This window comes from Pipra filicauda, unplaced genomic scaffold, assembly GCF_003945595.2.
Source record: "Pipra filicauda isolate LSUMZ 115617 unplaced genomic scaffold, ASM394559v2 scaffold281_size1565311_pilon, whole genome shotgun sequence".
Lineage (NCBI taxonomy): Eukaryota > Metazoa > Chordata > Aves > Passeriformes > Pipridae > Pipra > Pipra filicauda.
Window position 1 is genome coordinate 365,487 of NW_024104400.1, and position 21,379 is coordinate 386,865.

At 62.8% G+C, this 21,379-nt stretch overlaps 1 protein-coding gene across 2 annotated transcripts; it reads left to right on the plus strand.

Moving 5' to 3' along the window:
* The first annotated feature begins 4,214 nt into the window (after nucleotides 1-4,214).
* Nucleotides 4,215-20,789, plus strand: TSC22D3 (TSC22 domain family member 3). Of its 2 annotated transcripts, none has more exons than XM_027718866.2 (3): nucleotides 4,215-4,622; nucleotides 18,886-18,937; nucleotides 19,497-20,789. In XM_027718866.2, exons 1-3 carry the CDS (start codon nucleotides 4,300-4,302, stop codon nucleotides 19,740-19,742), a joined length of 621 nt encoding a protein of 206 aa, XP_027574667.1. In that variant the 5' UTR covers nucleotides 4,215-4,299; the 3' UTR covers nucleotides 19,743-20,789. The 2 variants fall into 2 exon arrangements, with proteins under 2 accessions (XP_027574667.1, XP_027574668.1); XM_027718867.2 differs by lacking the exon at nucleotides 4,215-4,622 and adding an exon at nucleotides 18,404-18,593.
* The last annotated feature ends 590 nt before the right edge of the window (nucleotides 20,790-21,379 follow it).

A 21,379-nucleotide genomic window follows, 5' to 3' on the forward strand; every position in this document is an offset into this window, starting at 1 on the left:
GGCACAGAGGAGGTGACCCAGGCTAGGAAATGCTGGATGTGGGAGAAGCTCCAGAAAAGCTTGGCAAGGAGAAGGACTGGGGATTTTTTCATTTTCTCTGCAAAGTCCTGGTTTCTCACCATCTGAATCGTTGCCTTCAGGAGTGCAGGCACAGGATGGCCATGCAAGGGTGACACTCTTTCACCTGGAGCGGCTGGGAGGAAAAGAGCAGGCAGTGGGCAGGGCAGAGCAGGGCAGAGCCAGGCAGAGCTCTGGGGAATAGTCCAGATGGGAACTCCCAAAACCAAGGTAGCAACAGCTGAAGGCACCCAGACTGCCACCTCTGCCAGCTGCAGATCTAGGGCTCCACCACCCACAAAGCTTGGGGAACTGCATTGGTCCTCTTGGCCCTGTGCACAGGGAAAAGGGCTGCTCTGGTGCTCAGGGGAGCTGCCCCATGCACTGTGACGGGTAGCTCTGGGGTGTCTCATCTCCCTGAATGGAGGAGACTCCATGCCAGGTGACAGAGACTGCTGGGTCCCCATCCCCCTGCATGTGAAGCCAGGCCCAGGTAGGACGACAGAGCCACGGTCACCCAGCCCTGGGGGCTGCCCCGATTTCCCAGAAGTGCTGCAAAGCTGTGGACAGGGTGTCTATTTTGTTTAACACTGGAAAAGCAAGACAAAAGAAAGGCAGCGGCTCCCCGGGTCCCTGTGCTGGGTGCTGGGCAGCAATACCACCCGTGTCCCAGTACATCCCTGCTCCTGTTCAGGTGGTGGGGACGGGCCCCTCTCCACAGCCACACGTGGCCCCCCAGCCTGCCCACCCGTCCCCCTGCGTGGCTGGTGGCTGACGTCAGGCAGCAGATGGATCCTGTGCCTCGCAGGCTGGCGTGGGGGTGGCACCGGCGGTGCCGACAAATACCACGGCTGTGACGGCGCTGGTTATTCTTAGCGCCCGCGGAGGCGCTCAGGGGGTCGCCTGGCAGGGGGGTTGGCACCGCCGGGCTCCCCTGGAGCAGATGGCCCATCAGCATGAGCCAGCTCCCACCAAAGCACCAACAGGGAAGGAACAGGGAAGGCAGCACAGGCAGATTGCACCAGGAGCCCTGCCTGGCGCTGCCCCGGCTGCAGCAGGGTCTGCAAGGAGATCTGGAGACCCCCTGACAATAGGACACAGTGCAGTCCCTTCTTCAAGACTCCACAGGGGAAAGGTCCTTTCAAAGTGACCATTAGGAAAAGGGCCTGTGGAACCTGGACAGCCCCACAGCTCCCAGACAGACAGATGGTACGTGGCTGGGTCCACGGCCAGCACAGAGCTGGCTAAACTCAGGCCCCTGCAGCTCTGCACATTCCTCCTGCACTCTCCTTCCCAGTCCCTCTCTAGTCTGAGAGACTGCAGGAGAAGCTGGGGCAGGACTGGAGTCCCTGCCCTGAGCTGGGAGCAGAGCATCCTGCATTTCAACCAGGAGAAGGAAATCCCTTTCAGTGCCGATGGAGGAATGTGGAGCCCCTCTTTGTGCAATGCCCTTCGGGGTCAAAGCTGTCCTTGCCCTCCTGGTGTGCCCCACTCTCTGGCATGTCACACTATGCCAGTCATGGCTTAGGCCTGGCAGTGCCACATCTGGGCGTGGAGCACCTGGGTGCCCTTGAGGGAAATGGGTGTGCAAAAACCATCATTGTCCCAGTCCCGTGAACAGTGGGACCCAAAAAGGCCGGAGCTAAACATAGGAGACCTACTTTTCCAGCTGCCACAGTCAGCAGCAGGGCTGGATGCCTGCTCCCAGCTGATCGCCTCAAACCACCACGTGGCTCCCAGATCTGGGGCTTTAGGGAGCTCGTCGTGGCTTGCACGTGAGATGTGTGCCGGTTGTGGATGAGAAGCAAAGAATTGATGGCCGCGGAGCAGCAGGGCTGGTGTGGGGCAGCCCTGCCCACAGCCAGTGCTGGCCTTGGGGCTGCTTCGAGTGCTGAGTGGCAGCTCTGGTGAGGCTGGAGGGGCCACGGGCCAGGCGGCACAGCCAAAGGGCAGAAGGAGCCTGGAGAAGCCAGCGACCTGCACCCAGGGCCACCTTCAGTGCCGTCGGGGACGGGCAGGACCGACGGGCCCGGGGCAGAGCCATGGGGGGCTGGAAGCGGGGAAGGGGTGCCAGCCCTGGGCGTCGTGTCCTTCCCTCTGTGCCCACGGGATGGCAGCAGCCTCCCGCGGTCCTGCGGGCACCCGCCCACTGAGCCCGGCGTGGGGCTCAGCTCCGCCCGGGGCGCAGCTCAGGGAGCGGTGAGGGCAGCGGGAGGAGCCCCCTCCTCAGCTCACGGGGGCCGTTCTCCAGCCGAAGGGATGGAAGAAGAGAAAGCTCATCATCCTTCTGCTTCCGCGGATCCTGGCAACAGTGGGGTCACCAGGGACCCCCTCACCACTGGTGGGGTCATCCCGGGATGCCCTCGCCAGCAGGGAGGCTCACCAGGGACCCCCTCACCAGCCCCCTGCCAGGCTGTTCCCACCGCACACAGGGCAGACGGATAAGGCTCATTCCCCTTCCCTCCTTCATCGTCCACTGGAAGGGGTGAGGAAGCACCGCATCAACGGCCCTCACCGTGCCAGTGCACAGAGGGTTGGGACATTCCTGTGACAGCCTGTGGGCGGTCCCTTCTTCAGGAATTCACCTGTTTTCAACATCACCCCAGGGCTGACAGTTCCCCCCGCCCACACCTGGATCCCCGCTAGTGCCAACTCCACTGGGAACCGGATCCTGCCCGTCCCCAGGACCGATGGACTGGCATGGCACGGAAAGCACTGCCTGAGGTCGCCGTGGCCACTCTCCCAGCTGTGGATCTGTGGTGGCCGCTGTCTCGTACCTCCCCTGGTTACTATCCTGGAAACCGCTTCATCCTCATGTGATGCATCTTCCTCCTTCTCGCCAGACAGGGAACAGGAATGTTTATTGGACACTTCTACCACTCCTTCAGTGGGAGCAGCTACCCCGTTAAAATCCCCGGCGGGCACAGCGCTACCGCCAGGACCCCCGCTGTCCTGGTGCTCTGGCGTCTTTGCCCTGCCGGATTTTGACCTGGTTTATCTCTCCCTATCAATCCCGTGCCCTTCAGACACGCTGCCATCCTCCCATTGCTGCTTCTTGCACCTCTTTACACCAACCCTTCTGTAACCTCTCCATACAGAACCTCCCTCTGCCCCCACGTCCCCCTGCCCATGGTGGGCTTCCCCAGCCTGCCTGCTCCCCACCTCGGCAGCTCTGATCCCTCGGACCCTTGCCCAGCCCTTTCCCACCAGCTCTCGGTTGTTCTTCTCTCCGAAGGGTGAGGGATTACCGTGCTGGCCCGCGGGGTTCATGACCGGCAGCAGTGGCAGCCCAGCACCGCGGCCGCCCTCTCATCCCATCTTTTACGTGTGCTCCGGAGCCGGGACCTTGTCACGCTCCCGTTCCTCACCCTGAGGGTCCCGGGCCGGCCGTCCCCACCTCTCTGCGGTGTTGTCCCACGTCCCAGCTCCATCAGGGCAGCACAATGTGCCTCAGCCACTCTTTGCCAGCCCATCAGTGCGGGTCACCGGTGGCAGAAACGCTCCCCCTGCAGTGTCAGGGAAGCCACTTTTCCCCCTCTCAGAAATCCCCTTTTCCCCTCGCATATCCCTGAACCCCCCGCATCTGCCGGCGAGTCCCAACGTGCCCCACATCCATGGCCCCCCGGCTCCGTGCGCTCCACCCACGCCAGGTTTGTCTCCGGGCGAGGAGGCTCCTAGACGTTCTCAGCAGTGGGACCGGGTCCCTCCTGGCTTTCCTCCCATTCTGGGGCCTTTCATCCCCTTTTCCCCCTTTCCTGCCCCGGCTCCGGAACCACGCAGGCTGCCCGCGCCGATGCTTCGGCGACTGATGCCGCGGGCAGCTCCAGTCTCCTGAACCCCCCCGCTCAGCCCCCTCGGTAAGCACAGAGAGGGGAGGGGGTCCCCACCGAGAAGGGGGGCACTGTGTCCCTTTGTCACCCCATGTGACTCCTTGCCAACTTCTCCCGGACCCGCGCGTGGGGTGGGTGCGCGGCGCTGCCGGGGGCGGTGGGTGAGCGGCACTGTGGAGGAGCGGGGCGGAGCGGGGCCGGGACGGGCGGAGCGGGGCCGGGATGGAGGGAGGAGGAGCGGGGCCGGGGCGGGGAGGAGCGAAGCGGAGGCGGGCGGGGCTGGAGCGGGGCCGGGGCGGGCGGGGACCGTGCGCGGCGCTCGGCACCGGGCGCGTCCTGCAGCCGCTCGCCCTCCGCGGCCCCGGGAGCGGCCCCGGCGGCGCCGCCGTGGCCAGGCGCGGGGACACCCGGGATGTCCTCGTCGCCCGCGGAGGAGTGCCGGTCGCCCGTGGGGCTGGACTGCTGCAGCTGCTGCCTGGACCTGGCCAACCGGAGCGGGCTGGAGGAGGGGGCAGGCGGCGAGAACAACAACCCGGGCAGCCCCACCGTGAGCAGCTTCCGGCAGCTGCGGGAGCAGCTGGTCCGGCAGAACCTCAACACCGACAAGCTGAGCTCCATCATGCGCCAGGACTCGCTGGAGCCCGTCGTGCGGGACCCCTGCTACCTCTTCAACCAGGGCATCTGCAACAGGAACATCGACCAGACCCTGCTCTCCATCCTCCTCCTCTTCCACAGGTGGGTGTCACCGCCGGGGGCCGGGGGGCTGCCAGGGACTGGGAGCGCCGGAGCTGACAGCAGGCTCGGAGCTGTCAGCAGTGTGGGGCAAGACGTGGGGCCTGCAGCCCCCCCGGGCTGGCAACGGACGGGGACTTGTGGGACCCCGGGGCTGGGGGGGTGGCAGCGCCGGTGGGGTCTGCGTGGGGAGAGGCAGGAGCGGCCGCGCGTGGCATGGAGCCTGTGGGTGGTGCTAGCCCATCCCTGGGTGCGGGTCTGGGTGGCTCTGCTCCACCGTGCCCCTCTCGTGGTGCCCCGTGTCTGCTGGGCAGTGACAACAGCTCCCAGCTGTGTGTCTTGGCCGCTGGACTCTGTGCTCGTCTCCCTGGCTACCTCTGTCCACACAGACAGTGCCTGCAGGGGCATGGATAGTGTCCAGTGACAGACGGGCATCGGCCCCATTCTGTGTGGAGCGAGTGGCAGGTTCCTTGGGAAGCAGTTGTGCTGCCTCAAAAGCCACCTTGAGTGTCAATGAGACCCTGGGTAGGGAGTCTGCAACTCCCAGTGCCAGGTCCTGCCCTTTCGGCAGCTCCCCTGGCTCTTCCCAGAGTAAATTGAGTGGAGATAGATTTGGCCTGGGTGATATTTCCCATCCCTGGAAAGTGCCTCTGCCCTGACCGAGCTGCCCTCACTGGACTCCAGGCTGTTCTGGGTGGGCTACCTGTGCCCACACAGCAGGATGTGCTCGGGGCTGCTCCCGTACACTCCCTGGGGGGCTGAGGAGGCAGTACTGGGGCATCCACCCTGCTCCCCTGCTCTAGCAGTGAGGGCAGAGGAGACTGAACAGGGAGTCCCAGGGGCTGCCACTCCACAGGGTCCTCAGCCCTGACAAGGTGGACCCCAGAGGCAAGGAGTAGACAGAGCTGTCTGAGGTCCTGCACTGGTGCTCTGTGGGGCTGGCCCCGGTGTCCAGCAGCAGGGAGGGTTGGTGACACCCTTTGCGGGAGCAGCCTGTGCTGGGGCTCGCAGGTCTGGGTCTTCCCAGCTTGTCCTGGGAGAGCCGAGCTGGGCCGGCGGTGCCGAAGCTGCCTGTGGCTTCAGCAGGTGGGACACATTACCCCCCCCCAGGGCTGAGGGGAGCTATGGCCTATCGGTGCATCGCGGGCAGGTGTCTGCATGGCTGGCAGGGCAGGCAGCGGCTCTGGCACTCGCTGCTCCGCTGGAGAGGAGGAGTAGCTCGCAGGGGGGGCGCGGCAGCACCCACGCGTTCACAGACACCTCGCCATCCCCTTCCCTCCCTGCACGCACATGCACCCGTGGGCGCGCTCCCGTGGGCTGTGCGCGGGCGGGCGAGCCGCCCCTCGTCCCCTCGCCCGGCGCGGGAGGCGGGTGGGCTCACACGTGGCCGCCCCACGCGTGAGAGCCGCCCCGGCGCACGCCCGCCTCCTCGCCCAGCCAAGCGTCTGACGCCGGGAGGCTGCTGCCTCGAGCCGGCCCTGGCGACGTTCTTCCTGCACTTACATAACGCCGAGCTGCCGCTCAGGTGGGAAAGGAGGAGCTGGGACACCCGCCAAGGCACCGGTACCCGTGCAGCCAGCGAACCTACCCAGCTGGGAGGGGACGGGAGCAAGAGGTTCCCCTGCTCCCTGGGGAGGCTGCAGCCAGTTGGCACCACAGGTGAAGGGCATGAAGCGAGACACTGTCCCCAGTGTGGGCTGCCAAGGCTAGGGTCAGAGCCAAGCACCCGGGCTGCTTGGTGGGGCAGGCAGTGCCCATGGGCACAGCAGGCTGCTTTTGAACTTGTCCCTGCTGGAGCAGGACCCAAGAGCTCTTGGTTAGCACCTGGTGAGCTCCTGCTGTGGTAGGGAGATAGTAGAGGTGCCAGGGGATCAGGATTTCTCCCTATCTGTGCCCCTCAGTGCTCGTTGCTGCCTGTCCTCCATGCCCTGATGTGTGCTGTGTCCCGAGAGGCTCCGGGTATTCCCTTTTGTGACACCCCTGTGCCGTGGTGTGGCACAAAGCCATGTCCCTCCATCACACTTGATGTCCAAGCACCTTGGTCTGGAGGTTGCCTGGGTGATCCCCTGTCCCCCTCAGGTGTCACAGCGTGGGGGAGCTGGGTGCACGGCCCCGGGCATTGGAGCCAGGTGTGCCCACACCTGTGTTTGCGGTTGTTTTGCTCCAGCCTGAACTTTCTCCTCCTGGGGAATGAGCCAAGACACCCAAGAGGAGATAGCATATACAGCAGAGAATTGTGGGTGCCAGAGGAACACCTCGATAACAGGCCTCGATAACAGACCTCAATAAGGTGCTGCTGGCACCAGGGAACCCAAACCAGTTAGTGCCCCTTGTTGTGGCTGATGTGCTCCAGTGACACAGGAGGAGGTGGAAGTTGTGTGGATGCACACACTCGTGCATGGCCGACATCCAGCACAGCACGGGAGCACCAAACTGCTGCGCTCGGGGTCGAGTCTGGTTCTGGTACTGGCTGGAAACACCTTTATCAGGGTCAAGTCAGTGCTGGGCATCTCAAACAACTCATATTCAGTATGTCTGACCTGTCTCCGGGGGTTTCCCCAGCTGGGTGGTCTCTGCTAGGCTCTCCGTGCCCCTTTGCTCACAGCAGGGGTGTTGTCAGGGACGCACAAGGCAGGGATGCTCTGGACCGATTGCCTCCAGGGCTGACACTCCTGCAGGAAGCCTTCCTGCTCCAGGAGTGCATGGGATCCTGTGCCCAAAGGGCTTCTCCCCACTGTGCCCTCACACAGGGCATCACAAACTGCTCTCCAGGGAGATCTTGGGAGTGCCAAGGGGCCAAGCTCACATGGAAGCATCAGGTAGAAGGAGGGCAGCTGCCACCATCCTGGCTGGGCACACCTTCTCCCCGCAGATGCCAACACAGTGGGCAAAAAGGTCTTTGCAATCCCTCTGCAGTGTTACCCCAGCTCATCCCAGAGCCAGGCATGAGCCTGACCAAGTGTGGGTCAGGAAGTGCAGCCCTGTGACCGTGTGACACCTTTCCCCAGGGCAGAGGGTGAGGGGAGCCGGTGGCGTGGGAGGAGGTTGGCGCTGCGGGAGGAGCAGCACCCCGGGTGCGTGCTGGCGCCTGATCGAAGCAGGACCCCGCCTGGCTCTGGGTGGGGAGAGGAGGTACGTGCCAGCCTGCTCGCCCACATCGGCCAGCCGTGCCAGCACTCCTTCCAGCCTCTCCTGGGCAACACCTGGCAGCCTGGCCAGCCTGTGTCCATCCTGCTCCGGGCAGTGAGGGGATGCCTCTGCACAGCCAGACAATCTCCGAGCACTGCCCGACCTGCTGCTCCACCGAACAGGCTGGGCAATGACCCACCCTTTGGTCTGAGCCATGAAAAGGGCTGGGGTCCACCTTGCCCTGGGCCAGAGCAAGTCAAGGAAGTCACAGGGAGACAAGGGGGCCTCAAGTGTGATGAATTTGGGTGGGAGAAGCAGGGCAGCACCGCCTTTCCCACTGTAATGTCAGGCTGGTGAGCAAGAGTGCCTGGACAGCGGTACCAGGGTGGTATTTGTGTCACAGCACCACTTGTTCCTGTCCATCGAGTGTCACTTTGTGGCAGCAATGCAGGAGGAGAGGAGCCAGGGCAGGAGGAGAGGAGCCATGGCCTAAAGGGCATCCCGGGGTGGCGGGGCCAAGGCATGCATTCCAGCTGGCTGAGTGGGCTGGAGCAACAAGGACACATTGATGGGGAGAGGGGCCACAAGTGAGCGTGAGAGAGGTGTGGGTGTGAGACCAAGCTGTCCTGCTCTCCCTGCTTTGGCCCCGGGACAGCTCTGCCAGGGAGGGGGCTGGGAGGGCCCCCTTGCCCACCAAGACCATGCATCAGGGTTTGCTTGCTTTGCTCCCAAAGGACAGAGCTGCACGTGGCCTGTCCCGTGGCCTGCAGTGTGGTTTGCCAGCCCTGCTCACTGCTGAGGTGCCAGGGAGATTTCGTTTCAGTGGCAGGAGTAGTTTGTACTGCTGGGAGGTGCTGACCTTGGTGTGCCCAAATCCTCCCACCACCAGGAAGATACCAGGCAGGCAGCCAGCTGAGCCCACCTTGGTCTCCATCATGGGCATCCTGACACCCTGGGACACCCACCCCATGACCCAGCAGACTTCGGAGCGATGTCCCCACAGGTCAGGTTTACAGGGCTCTGATATAGCACAGGGGGTTCAGCATGGCTTGGCAGGGCTAGTGGCAGAACACGCCACACCATGCACTGTGCCTGTCCCTTCCTGCTCCTGCAAGACCCAGCTCCCTCCAGACTCCCAACATTCCCTGGAGCTCAGGAGAGCCCTGCTTAGCCCCTCCAGCCTTTTGGGACGGAACCATTTGCCCACGATCACAAGGCTATGGCCAAGGGGGCTGGCACAGCTGGCTAAAGTCTGGTGATGCCAACGTCAGCTGCTCAGCAGCTCGTCACCTCAGTCCCCTCGGGATGCTCCAGCACTGCCCGTCTGCCAGGGCAGGTGCCTGGCTCCCCACAGGCAGGGGTAGGTGTCCCAAGGTTGGGCAGGGATGACAGCATGGCCCTATGGGGAAAAGGCTGGACAGGATTTATTTCCAGCTGTGAACTTTAAAGATGCGGAAGAGGTTGGAGCTGGAGCAGGTTGCAGGGGTCTGCCCTGGTCATCAGCATCGTGCCAATTCCCTCCAGCATCAAACTTTCCCTTCCTGGTGAGACGTGGCCTGATCCTGGATGGTCTCTGCTGGGATTATTGCCACCTCCCTGGCCACTGTCCAGCACGAGGAAGGTTAAAGCCAACCTTGTGCTTTGGGGGAGCACCGTGACCTGCGTGGGACCAAGGGGCTCGGAGGGGCTCGAGATGTGTGTCATCAGAGCTTGGCAGCTGTGTGTGTGCCCAGGGGATGTGACTGTCCATGTGCTGTAAGGGGACTGCCAAGGGGAGTGGGGGTCCAGGTTGGATCCTGCCCTTGGGAAGGACTGAGACCCTGTTGGTACATGGCAGAGAATCACAGAATTATTTAGGGTGGAAAAGACCTCTGAGATCAAGTCCAGCCTTACCCCAAGGCATGTGTGTGGGGGGGAGAGGGCTGGAGAGGTGATAGAGACTGCAACCCGTCCCGAGGGCAATACTTTGCAAATGAGCTCTGAGTTATATTTATCCAGGTGATGCACATGGCTGGCTTTGGAACAGGAGATCATCATCCTGTCTGTGTCCTGAGTTATATATAAATATATATTTGAGGGGGCTTTTGCTGCAGAATGACTCCAGTGACAGAGCAGAAGCCCTGGGCCTGCCAGACTCCAGGATCAGGCTGGGGTCCAGTCCTCGCCACCCCCTACCTGTGATTCCCTTGGGATGGCAGCAGGTGACTGATGCCTTGGGGCAGGACAAGACATCCTTATGGTGATCCCCCTGTGACACAGAGCGGGACTGATCCACTAGTTTGGAGGCAGGGCACAGTCTCAGGTTGTCCCCAAAGGTTGGCACAAGCCAGGTGAGGGCTGGCTACTGAGGCCAGCACACGGAGAGCCACGGCAGTTCTGTAGGTACACGTCCCGCCAGCAGCTGATTGTCTTTCACGTTGTTATTGTTCTGAAATGTCAGCAAGGGCAGGGTTTCAGCGAAGGTCCCTGATTCGAAATGCCCGGGATTCCTTGCAAAGGCCAGGCGGGGTATTAATAACCAGCTCTGCTGAAGCTGCGCCGCCCTGCATGTCCTTGCCTGACCTCCTGCGGGTGCTGGCTCACGCACTGGCTGAGCGCGGCTCCTCTCCTCTCCAACCCCCACCAGATCAGGTCTGTCTGGGCTTCGCACCCCCAACGGGGTCCAGCCACCCCCTGGGCGTTGTGGGGCTGCTGGGATTCCCCCCAGGCATCCTCATGGAGCCAAGCAGGGGAGCGCCAGGTTCTGGCACCTGCGAAAGGGGCTGGCGAAGGGCTCGGGGGGGTTCTGTAAATAGGGTTTATTCTGGGCTGGAAGAGCAGATTTGGGTGGCATGGGGTGTGCCACACTGCTCTCACAGCTCCCCAGCCGCCATGCTCATTACATAACGAGCTGCCTCCCAATTAGCGAGCGGGCACTCCCGCACGCCGCAGGGCAGCCACTGCCAGCGCCCAGCGGGGCTCCAGAGCGCCCGCTCCTGCCTGCAAAGGGGCCCAGGATTGCTTTTGGAGGATGCCAGAGGCCCTGCCTTGGGGTTCCTCTCTCGGGCTGGGGATCCCTGCAAAGCTGAGCGAGGGGCTGGGGGAGGCAGAGCCCAGGCTGGCAGCCCCCTGCCCACCTGCTCTGGGGTTCAAGGGCACTGCGTGGCCCCTCGTGCTGCAGGGCGTCCCTTCATCTTCACGGCCACCCCAGTTCCCTGAAACTGGACTAGAAAAGGGGAGGCAGTACCTGGGCATGATCCAGCCGGCACTGTCCAGGTTGACACAGTAAGCTTTGAAATGAGGACAGTTCGGAGTTCAGAGCCACGGCTGGCAGGAGCCCCAGGGCAGGGCACGGGCTAACCGGGAGGCGATAAAAACGAGTTCAGTGACAGGACTCCACCCTGGGCCTGCGTGGGTGTGAAGCACTTTGCTCTGCGGACAGATTTGTGGATTAAAGCTCTGCAGAGGGTTCAGCCTGCCATCCTCCCTGGGGCTGGGCATCCCCTCCCACTGGAGAAGGTGGCTGTGCTCCCCCCACAGACAGGCACAATGCATGGGGAACGCCATGGGGTTTTCACTGGGCTGTGCCATACCTGGCTACCTTGCCTCTGCATTCAGTGGCTGTGGGACCCTTTGGGGGGTGTGCAAGGGTGCCCCATGGCCCTTGGCAGGGTGCCCACCAGGGCAGCCTACACTGGGCTGGCAGCACTGTGGGGCTAGTGTTGACAAACACCACCAAGGTGGGATGTTGGGCCACATGGTCTAGGGCTGGTACCAACTAGATCAGCCCTTTTACCTCTTTCTCTCCTACCTCAGCATGTTATGGGGAAGCCATGGCTTTGGGGCCTTCCTACAGCATGGTGAAGAGGGCTTGGCTCTGAGCTGGGTCCTCTCTGACCTCCCCTCCTCACACTGGTGCTGGGGGGCAGCTGCTACCACGGGGCATGGGAGGAAGAAGAGGGTCTGGTGGCAAAGTTAGAGAAAGAAAAATTGCAGCTCTCAGCAGGCCGGCTCTGGGGTGTGCACTCACACGCAAGAAAAAACAGAACTGGGAGTACAGCCAAGTACCTTTATCAGAGGAAACAGGCAGCCCCACAGCTGGACACAGGAGCCTGCCAGGGCTCCATCCACCACCCCACGCCACCTCCAGCCTGACAGGTTGGAGGAGTCTCCACAGCACAACCCCTGCCCGCTGCCTGGCACGGGGGGTCACCCGTGTCCCCTGCCCACAGCCATAGAGCTTGCTGTGCCTCCGTTGGGGGTGAAGGGAGGTTCCTCGTCAGCCTTCCCCAAGGACAGGTTCCCGGTCAGCCTTCCCTCACTAAAACCCTCCTCAGGTTTCCCCAACATGGCAGAGGCCGCTGCCTCTGTGCAGCTCTTCCCACGTGACTCTGGTGTCCCCTGGGCTGGGACTGGGGCCAGGTAAGGCCAGCAGCACCAGCTCTGCAGGCAGGGGCTTGCAGCCTTGCCTGGGCACTTAGAGGTGTGCCCAGGAGGGGTTGCCCGCTGCTCTGGAGCAGCACATGCCCCAGGTTGGGGGATTTATGAGCTCCCTAAGGCTCTGGTGGGCATGACCTGGGTCCCCATGTCACAGGGCTCCTAGTTGTGTGGGGCTTCCATGTGTCCCACACAACCTCTGGAAGGCACCAGCTGAGCCAGGGGTAGTGCCAGGCCTCAGCGAGCAGCTCAGTCAGGGTGTGTTCAGGAAGAGGAAACCAAGAGCTGGACAACTGCTGTGCTTTGGCAATGCTAGCCTCTTAGCCCTGGGGACTGGCACGGCAGCCCCACGCCAGTGCCACAGGGCAAGCAGGCACAGTTTTGGATGCTGGGGCTGGAGCAGCATTCCCACACCATTGCCACAGGGCAGGCAATTCCAATTCAGGATTCTGGGACTGGCACAGCAGATGACCCAGCTGCCTGCTTGCCTGTTGGCAGCCCCTGGCATTACCCTTCCCAGCACCAGGATAGGGCTGCTGGGCAAGACCAGGAGCTTCTCAGCCCTGTCCCACCATGGGCTCCCACAGTCTCCAGCCATCACTGGTGTCCCTGGCCACCCCTCCCTCCATTCCTGCAGGGCATGGCTGGCCCTGGTGCTGGCATACCCACTCCCTTGGCCGCCAGCAACACAGCTGCAGGACTTTGGGCTTTGACAGGCAGAGTTTCCTTAGCGTGTTTGCAAGCAGTGGTTTTTCCTCTCCCACTCCACTCTGACCCTTGGAGCGGGAGATCTGGCTCTGCAGAGCAGCCTGGGCAACCTTGGCTCTGCGCCTCTCTCAGTTTGCTCTCCAGTGTCTCCGAGGCCAGGCTATAAACATTTCCCACGCCTCGGACCCTCTGATGGGCCTTCCTCCCATTGAGCTGAGTCCTTGGGAGAGAGCAAGCCAGGAATGCTGCCATGGAGCTGTGAGCACAGCCTGTAGCAGGGGGAGAGAGCTGAGGCTGGGGAGCCAGGGCCGCTCCTGCAGCCCCAGCAGTCCTGCCAGGGCAGGAGCATCCTTTGGTGTGTGGCACCGCAGTGCCTGGCTTGGGTCCCACGCACAGGGCTCAGCACAAACAGCACGTCTTGTCCCCAGGGCCATGACCCACAACACTGTGCAAGTGTGGAGTGCCAGGCAGTGAGAGATGATCCCCTCATCCTGCTCCCTGTCACCCCTTGCTCCAGCCAGGCAGAGCCCCGTGGGGGCTGCAGGCCTCCGCATCCCATTGCTGAGGAGGGGGCTGTCACTAAACGTCACTTGGCAGAGGAGCTGGCATCTCCCGGGCTGGGACACAGACTGTGTGAGGGCTGAGGGGCTGCTGGTAGCTTCAGGGTGTCCTGCAGGACCACTGCTGGGGTGATACCAGCATTGGCTGGTGTCACCACCTCTCCTCACTGCTCGATGACAGCTGCGGGTGGTGTTTTTCCCCAGACAGCACAACAATTAGTGTCACAATTACTCTGTATTGCGGCTACTGTTGCTGTTCCCAGAATAACCACAGGCACGAGCTGGGCCCAGCCTGACGAACCTCCCATCAGTGTCTACAGAGGCAGGAGCTGCCCTGGTGCTGTCTCAGGGATACAGTTCACAGCATTGGCCCTTCTCACCCAGCCTGCTCCAAGATGCCCATCACTGTGTCCTCTGGTGCCATAGGGTAGCTGCAAGTCCACGGCCCCCTGCTCTTTAGGAAGGGCAAGGGGTATGTTGCCCACCCTGCTCCGCTTGGAGGACCACGTGTGGGTGGTGGGAGAGGAGGTGGCTGCCAGCAGCCTGGCAAGGCCTTCAGCCAGGGCTGTGGGGGGGGCTGGGGCCCCATGTAGGACCCTGCTGCTGTGGGGGCATTGGGGTGGCTCAGAGGGGCTCCCTGGGGACAGCTGGCACGAAGCAGGGTCCAGCAGAGCTGGGAGCTCATGCTCCCGGCGTGGAGATGCCAGCAGGGCTGCCGGTGCCCCCCGTGGGCTGGGTGTGCCCCCCCGCTGCAGAGGGGCCCGCGGAGCTGCCTCGCGCCGCGCCGCCGACACGGGGTGTGCGGGCAGGGCTGTGCGTCAGCCGTGAGTCAGGCAGCGTGTGCGGGGGGTGCTGGCACTGCACGTGCATCCACACGCGCCGAGCGGCGGCGTGTTTGCCGGGCGTGCCTGCAAAGTGCTTGCCATAGGGACACAGAGGCTCTGGGGCTGGAAAAGACCCCGAAGGTCGTCGACTCCAGGTACTAAACTAACGCGTGGGCACACGCGTGCAAGCAGCGTGCACGAGCGCACATGTGTGTGCAGAGCGTGACCCCGTGCGCGGGGTGTGCGCCCGCGTGGGCTGGCAGACACACGTGTGCATTAAGAGGTGTGGGCGTGCTGTGTGTGCAGGGGGTGTGCGCGCACATGCATGTGCAGGAATGTAGGGGCTGCAAGGTGTGCCATGGTTGTGTGTGCCCAGTGACGTGTCCAGGAGCCCCGTCCCCCAAGTGGGAGTGCTGTGGGCACAGGGCTGCAGTCCCCCTACCCAGCCAGCCCCTGCCCTGGCCACAGGCTGCCTAGAGATCCCTCATTCATTGAGTGTGGGGAAGGAGACTGCTGCTTCTCCACCCCTCCAGAGCATCCCTCCCTGGGGTCTCATGGAGGTGGACAGTATCCTGCCAAGCCTTGGAGCTGGGAACCCGCACCCTGAGCAGTGATGGCTGTGGCCAGGGCTGGGTGGAAAGACCCCAGGGGGTCTGCAGGGAAGTCAGTTACACAGTCCTGTTTATTTTTGCAGTAGTCCCACTCCATGGGAAAAATATTGGAGGTGGCAGAGCTGAAGGGAACTTAGCCCAAAGCGCTTTCCAGCTTCACTTCAGCAGCTGCAGAAATTCTGGGGTTTCCCCAGTCCTTGGTGCCTGAGTGCTGCATCAGGAAGGGACCAGACAGGAACTGGGACCTCCAAGCTGCGGGACATGGGCCACCGGCAGAGCCCTTAGTCTCTACTAATGATTTAGGGCTTCCTTTGGGAAGGAGGCTGGGCAGGACTGGGGGGGGGGGGCTTTAGTACAGGAGGTGGGAAAACAGGCGCAGCTGTCAGGGCTTGGGGCAGGCTGGGGTCTGCCCATCCTATCTCCCTGCTGCTGCCACCTCTGCAGGAGACAGAAGGTGGCACAACTGGTGATGTGCCCAATCGTGGGAAAAAAAGTGCCTCTCCCCATCTCTCCTGCCCTCTTTGCAGTGAGAGCGGCACCCTCCCTGAGCTGCAGTGGGAAACTGAGTCAAAGGACCCCTGGTGTGGGTGGTCTGGACTTGTCCCAGTAAGGGGACAGCTGTGTCCTACAGGCTGCTACCCAGCCCACCACCAGTCACTCTTGCAACAGGCACACACAGTGCCCTTTCATCTGCCGATGGAGGGGGGCACCGCGCGGCTCGGGGTGGCACACTGGCCACCGGCCCTGAAAGGGCCAATTGAGCGCAGCTGAGGTCATCCCCCAGCATGTTTACCCCGTGCCCGCAGCCCCTGGATGCGGCCGGCACCCAGGCTGTCTCTGCCATCGCAAGCTGGGGGGACACGGCCACAGGCAGAGCCGGCATCGCTGCCGGGGAGCAGAGGGGCCGCAGCGGGGCCGTGGGGCAGCATGGCCTTCCAGCCACCATACTCCCCGAGCCTCTTCAGAAGGAGGGATTGGTGAGTAGGGTCTGGTGCGGGCAGGGGGGGTACACACGTCAGCCCGGTGGCGCGGGGGACAGACCCCTGCCTGCTCTCTGCAGTGCCAGCCCCGCACTCAGCCCTTGCCCAGCAGCTTTGCGTGGGCTGGGCTGGTGCCAGCACAGGGGGATATGCATCATCTCCCCCCCAGGTCCCAGACGGGCCCACTGGGGAGACAATGCTTTCTCACACCCCCACATCAAACCCGTGGGTGCTGGGGCAGCCGGGCGTGCCTGGCTGCGGTTTGCGGGCAGCACAGCATCTCATGCAGGGTGCCTGTGCCCTTTGCCCCCCGGGACCCCACGGCCCTCGCCCTGCCCTGGGAGGTCGGTGTGATTTGCAGAGAGCTGCCTGGCCAGGTCTGGCTCTCGGCAGCAGCTGTAGTGCACTGTACCTCCGTTTTCCTTTCTGATGGGGAAATACCACCTTGTTCCCCCTCCCCACCTGAGGAAGGGGCCTGGCAGCACACCTGTCAGTCAGGGCTCCTTGCTCTCTCCCAACAGCCAGCTGCCAGGCACCTTCAGGATCCCCTGGATCAGGGCCTTCGGGGCCCTCTGCAGCATTCCTGGGGTGCACGTGTGTCGTGAATGAGTGTTTTAAGGTCGCTTAAAGTGCCCTGCCAGCTCTAACATTTTCTTGGATGCTGCGCCGTGCATGAGCTCTGCCACGGGCTCTGTTCAGCATCAGCTCTGCCATGGCCTTCAGGGGATGAAACGCGGGGGTCGGGGGCAGTGGGCGGCCACTGAGCAAAGTCCCCCCAGGCCCAGGTCCAGAGGGCAGAGATAAGCGGGGAGCCGAGCGCCAGGAGGGGGGCAGCACCCGGGTGGGCAGTGCCACTCCATTTCCCGGGATGCTGAGGGCTTTTTAGGGGCCCTGCCTCCACCCCACGGAGGAGATCCGCTTGCTCTATGTGCAGGTCGCTGTGGAGGACCCGGCGTGACCCCGGGGCTTGCACACGCGTGTGCACACAGAGGGACGCCACTGCACACAGGCAGCGCGCCCCCGGCCCTGGCCGTGCACCCCAGCACCCCCCTCCTGTGCACCCCCAGCCCCTGCAGTGCCCCCCGTGCCCGCGGGGGGGCCCCCCCGTCCGGTCCCGCCGCCGCCCGGTGCGGGGTTATGCAAGGGCGGGCGGGGCCGCCTCGGCCGAGGGCGTGTTCGGCACCCGGGGGGGGGTCTGTACCCCGGGGCTGGTCGGCACCCCGCGGTCGTTGTTCTGCACCCTGGCGGTGTTGTTGTTCTGTACTTCGGGGCTGCTCTGCAACCCGGGGGTGGTGGTGTTCAGTACTCTGGGTTTGTTCTGTGCCCCCATTCCGTTGTCGACCCCAGGTTTTGTCTGCACCCTGTGGTTGTTGTTCTGTACCCTGGGCATGTTCTGTACCCCCAGTTTGTTCTGCACCCCCGTGGCGGTGGTGTTCTGTGTAGCGGGGGTTTGTTCTGTACCCCGGGATTGTTCTGCAACACAAGGGGGGTGTTGTTCAGTACTCCGGGCTTGTTCTGGACCCCTGGTTTGGTCTGCATCCCCCGTTGTTCTGCACCCTGGGTGTGTTCTGCACTCCGAATTTGTTCTGCACCCCCTATTTGTTGTTCTGCACTCCGAATTCGTTCTGTACCCCGGGTTCGTTCTGTACTTGGGTGCTGTTCTGCACTCCTGGTGTTCTGCGCCCTAGGTTTGTTCTGCACCCCGCAGTTCTGCACGTCAGGCATGTTCCGTACCCTGGGTTGGTTCTGCACCCCGTGTTTGCTCTGCCTGCAGGTTTTGGTTTCCCCTCCCGGGGTTGTTTTTCACGCCCAGTTGTTTTTCTGCTCTTGTTTCTGTTGTTTGTCACTCCAGTTTCTGTTTGTTTGCACCCTCATTTCTGTTATGCACCCCGGTTTTTTGTTTTGGTTTGGTTTTTTTTTTCATATCCCCATTTCTGTTTTTCATTCCCGTTTCTATTTTGCACCCCTGTTTCTATCTTGCATGCCCGTGGCTCCCCTTCCCCTCCTGCCTCCCCTTCGCAGCCGCGGGGCCCCACTATGTGGGACCTGCAGGCTGCACCCCCAAACGCAGAGCGGGTTCACCCCTTCTCCCAGTCCCCCAAGCAGCTGCGTGTGTTCCCCCCCCCCGTCCTGGGCGCATGTGGGGAGCACAGGAATGGGGTGCTGAGGCATGCGGGCTGTGGGGGAACTGTATTAGGGGTGCCAGGGGTGCCAGGACTCTGGTTGCAATAGTGTGTGGGGGTGCAGATTAGGTGGGGACACAGTGTTGAGGGCGGGGGTCCTGCACTGGGAGTGTTGCTGCGCTGGGGTGCAACTGGAAGGGGCGGAGGGGCGGCAGTGGGGTGCAGAGGTGCAGTAGGGGGGTGGAGGTGCAGTACGGGGGGGCAGGGTGCCGCACCAGGGGTCAATGTGTCGCACCGAGGGGCAGTAGTGGGGGTCAATGTGTCACATCGGGGGGCAGTACCGAGGCAGCCCCGGGCGCGGCGCTGCGGGGCGGCGGGCGGTCCCGGCCGCGCTGGCCCCTCCCGGCAGGGCGGGCGCCGCCGATATAAGCGGGGGCAGCGAGGGGGGGCCCGCAGTGTGTTCGTCGCCGTCTGTGTGAGTGTGTCCCTGCGCTCGCAGTCATGAGCACCGGCATGTATCAGTCCCCCATGGAGGTGGCTGTCTACCAGCTCCACAACTTCTCCATCTCCTTCTTCTCCTCCCTGCTCGGGGGGGATGTGGTCTCCGTGAAGCTCGACAACAGGTAGGGGCAGCCCCGGTGCCGCCGCGGTGCCCCCGCCGTTCGCCGCAGGGCCCCGGGGGAGGGGGCGTCCCGGTGCCCCAGCGGGGGCCTGCTGCGTACCCTGATTGAGGTCCAGGGGCATTGCTGCTCCCGGAGCGAAGGGCGCGCACGACCGGTGCCTGGATTCCTGGATTTCCCCGGGGAGGGGGCCGCCCCGATGCATTGGCAGGGGGTGTGGGGGGGCTGGCTGCGCGGATCCCCGTGGAAAGAGGGGTGCTCGGTGCTAACCCCCGGCCTCTCCGCTTTCTTCCAGCGCTTCCGGAGCCAGCGTGGTGGCCATAGACAACAAGATCGAGCAAGCGATGGTGAGCTGCAGGGCTGCCCCCCCCCGCATCTTCCCCCGTCATCCCGCGGGTGCTGAGCCCTAGAGGGAGGCTCCCCGCTCCCGGGCGGGTGCTCTGCCCGAGGCGGAAGGTCCCTCTACCCCCGGGGGTCCTCCCTCCCCAGCCCGCTGCCGGGCAGAGTCGTTCTTTGTCTGTGGCTGGAGCTCATTGGCTCCAGCCGCGCCGCAGTGCGCAGGGAGTGAGGGTGGACATGGAAGGGGACCCTCGGGTTGTGAGGGTGACGGAGCCGGGTTCTCTGGGTAATTGGAAACTGCAGCCTCCCCCCCCCTCAAACCCCGGGACAGGAGTTGGGGCTGGAGGGCGCCTGTGTACGCAGAGAGACCGGAGAGATGGGGGCTGAGGGGGAGCTATGCTGCCTGAGCACCAAGCCCTGGCCAGGATTCCAAGGATAGGGTGGGGAGGGACAGCCTTGGGAAAAGCTTCTGCAGCACTTGGCACTTTTCCCAGTACTTGGTAAAGGGAGGGAGCTACCCCCAGGGCATAACTCTTCAGTGATGGTCTCTTCTGTGGCCTTTTGCAGGATCTTGTGAAAAATCATCTGATGTACGCAGTGCGGGAGGAGGTGGAGGTCCTGAAAGAGCAAATCAAGGAACTGTTGGAGAAAAACTCCCAGCTGGAGCGTGAGAACAGCCTCCTGAAGACCCTGGCCAGCCCCGAGCAGCTGGAGAAGTTCCAGTCCCGGCTCCCAGTGGAGGTGCTGTGCCCTGAGGAGCAGAGCCCCGGGGTGGCTGCCCCGGCCCAGCACTCCGGGGCCTCTGCGGTGTAAGGTGGCTCTGTCCTTGGGGTGGGCAGAGCCACAGAACTCTTTCTACTTAATCTCCTGCAAAATCGTTTCCGCCTTCATCTCACACGAAGGACTGCCAGACCTGGCGCTGAGCCGTGCCCCCCGGGCAGCCCTGGCCAGCCCGCAGAGCCAGTGGCCGTCTCCTGCATGAGGATGCTCTTCTTCAAGGGAGACGCGGGCAGCTGACCCCCCCTCCCCATCCAACCGCCCGCCGGGTGCCAGGAGGAGATCTGTGGCTGCCCGTCCCGGGCTCTGCTGAAGCCTGGGCACCTTGGCACCCTGGCAGTGCTGGGCAGCCTTTGGCACCACGATGGGAGCCTGCGGTTGGAAGGAGCGCCGGCCGAGCCTCGGGCCACGGCTGCACTCTGCAGGGGGGTGTCTCTTTCTGGCAAAGCCTTACGTTGGAGGGAGACCGACGTTTAGCGAGCGAAGCACATTTGTCCCACGAGCCACCCAGGAGCCTGCTGGAACCCGACCCAGACTGAGCAGCACCGGAGGTGGCAGCTGCAGCGTAGTGCATGGCTGAACGCACAGCAGTGTGGGGATTACAAGGAAAAAAAAAAAAAAAAGCTTGTTTTGTTAGTTTGGGCATCTTCTGTAGCTGTATCTATGTATAAACATGCACACGAGCGGTGCCTCCGAGGCTGTGGGGTGCCCACTCTGGGCCAGCCATGCCCTTTGGAACAGCTGGGGGATTCAAGCCAGACTGGAACGGTGAGCGGCTGTCACTGGGTGGCCAGCTGCTGCAAGTTGCAGCAAGGAGGGGGCAGATTGACCCCTCTCTGGTGTCCCACATGATGAAGCAGTGTGGCAGCACTGGGAGGATCCGGACTGACCACTGGGCAGAGCCACGAGCGGGGCTGTGCTCCAGCCTGCTGGGTTGGGAGGAGCTGACTTGTTCTCTGAGCTCCCCCCTGTACCTGGCCTGCTCTCTGGGAAGAGATGGGACATTGCTTTTGATGTCAGAAGCGGTGACACTGTTGTGTAAATCTAGATAGAAATGGCAATAAACTCTACTTTTTATATATACGTGTGCCCCAAGCTGTGTCTGTGGCTGGGAAGGTGGGGGACAGTGGTGTTGCTGAGGAGGAGGCTGGGGCTTGCTGAGATGGGACTGGTGAGGATACTGGGCTAATGTTGTTCCCCAGCTGGGAAAACCTGGCAGCTCCCCACCTTTGCAAGGGATCAGATCCCAACAGACAGCCCTGGCTGAGCCAAGATGGGGTTTTGGAGACAGGAGCAGGCAGCCCCTTCCCAAGGCTGTGTGTGCAATAGGGAAAGGTGCTGTGAACTTGCAGGTCTCTGTCCCCTGTGTCACACTTGTGACCAGGGGTGTGTGCAGGGCAGGCTGGGGGGGCAAACAGGAAGGGGGCTTTTCTCAGGCTGTGCAGAGCTGTATGTACCCACAGCTCTACTCTTCCTCCAGTGTTTTTGTTCTCACTTCTCACAGTTATCACTGATATTTGTGTTTTGTTTTTTTTCATTTTGAACCATCCCAAAGGGATGTGAGGGTCAGAGGATGGGTCATCTAGACTGAACAGTGCTTGATGAGGGCTGAGAGTGCCCCAACTCTGTCCTAAGTCACAGCCAGCCTTCAATTCAACCCCATGGGGTATGTG

Bases quoted from the DNA above. Each gene is read 5' to 3' on its own strand.
- TSC22D3 (XM_027718866.2), top strand. From the start codon at position 4,300: ATGTCCTCGTCGCCCGCGGAGGAGTGCCGGTCGCCCGTGGGGCTGGAC. The intron at 4,623-18,885 runs GTGGGTGTCACC...GCTTTCTTCCAG, and splicing joins ATCCTCCTCCTCTTCCACAG to CGCTTCCGGAGCCAGCGTGG. The intron at 18,938-19,496 runs GTGAGCTGCAGG...GGCCTTTTGCAG, and splicing joins ACAAGATCGAGCAAGCGATG to GATCTTGTGAAAAATCATCT.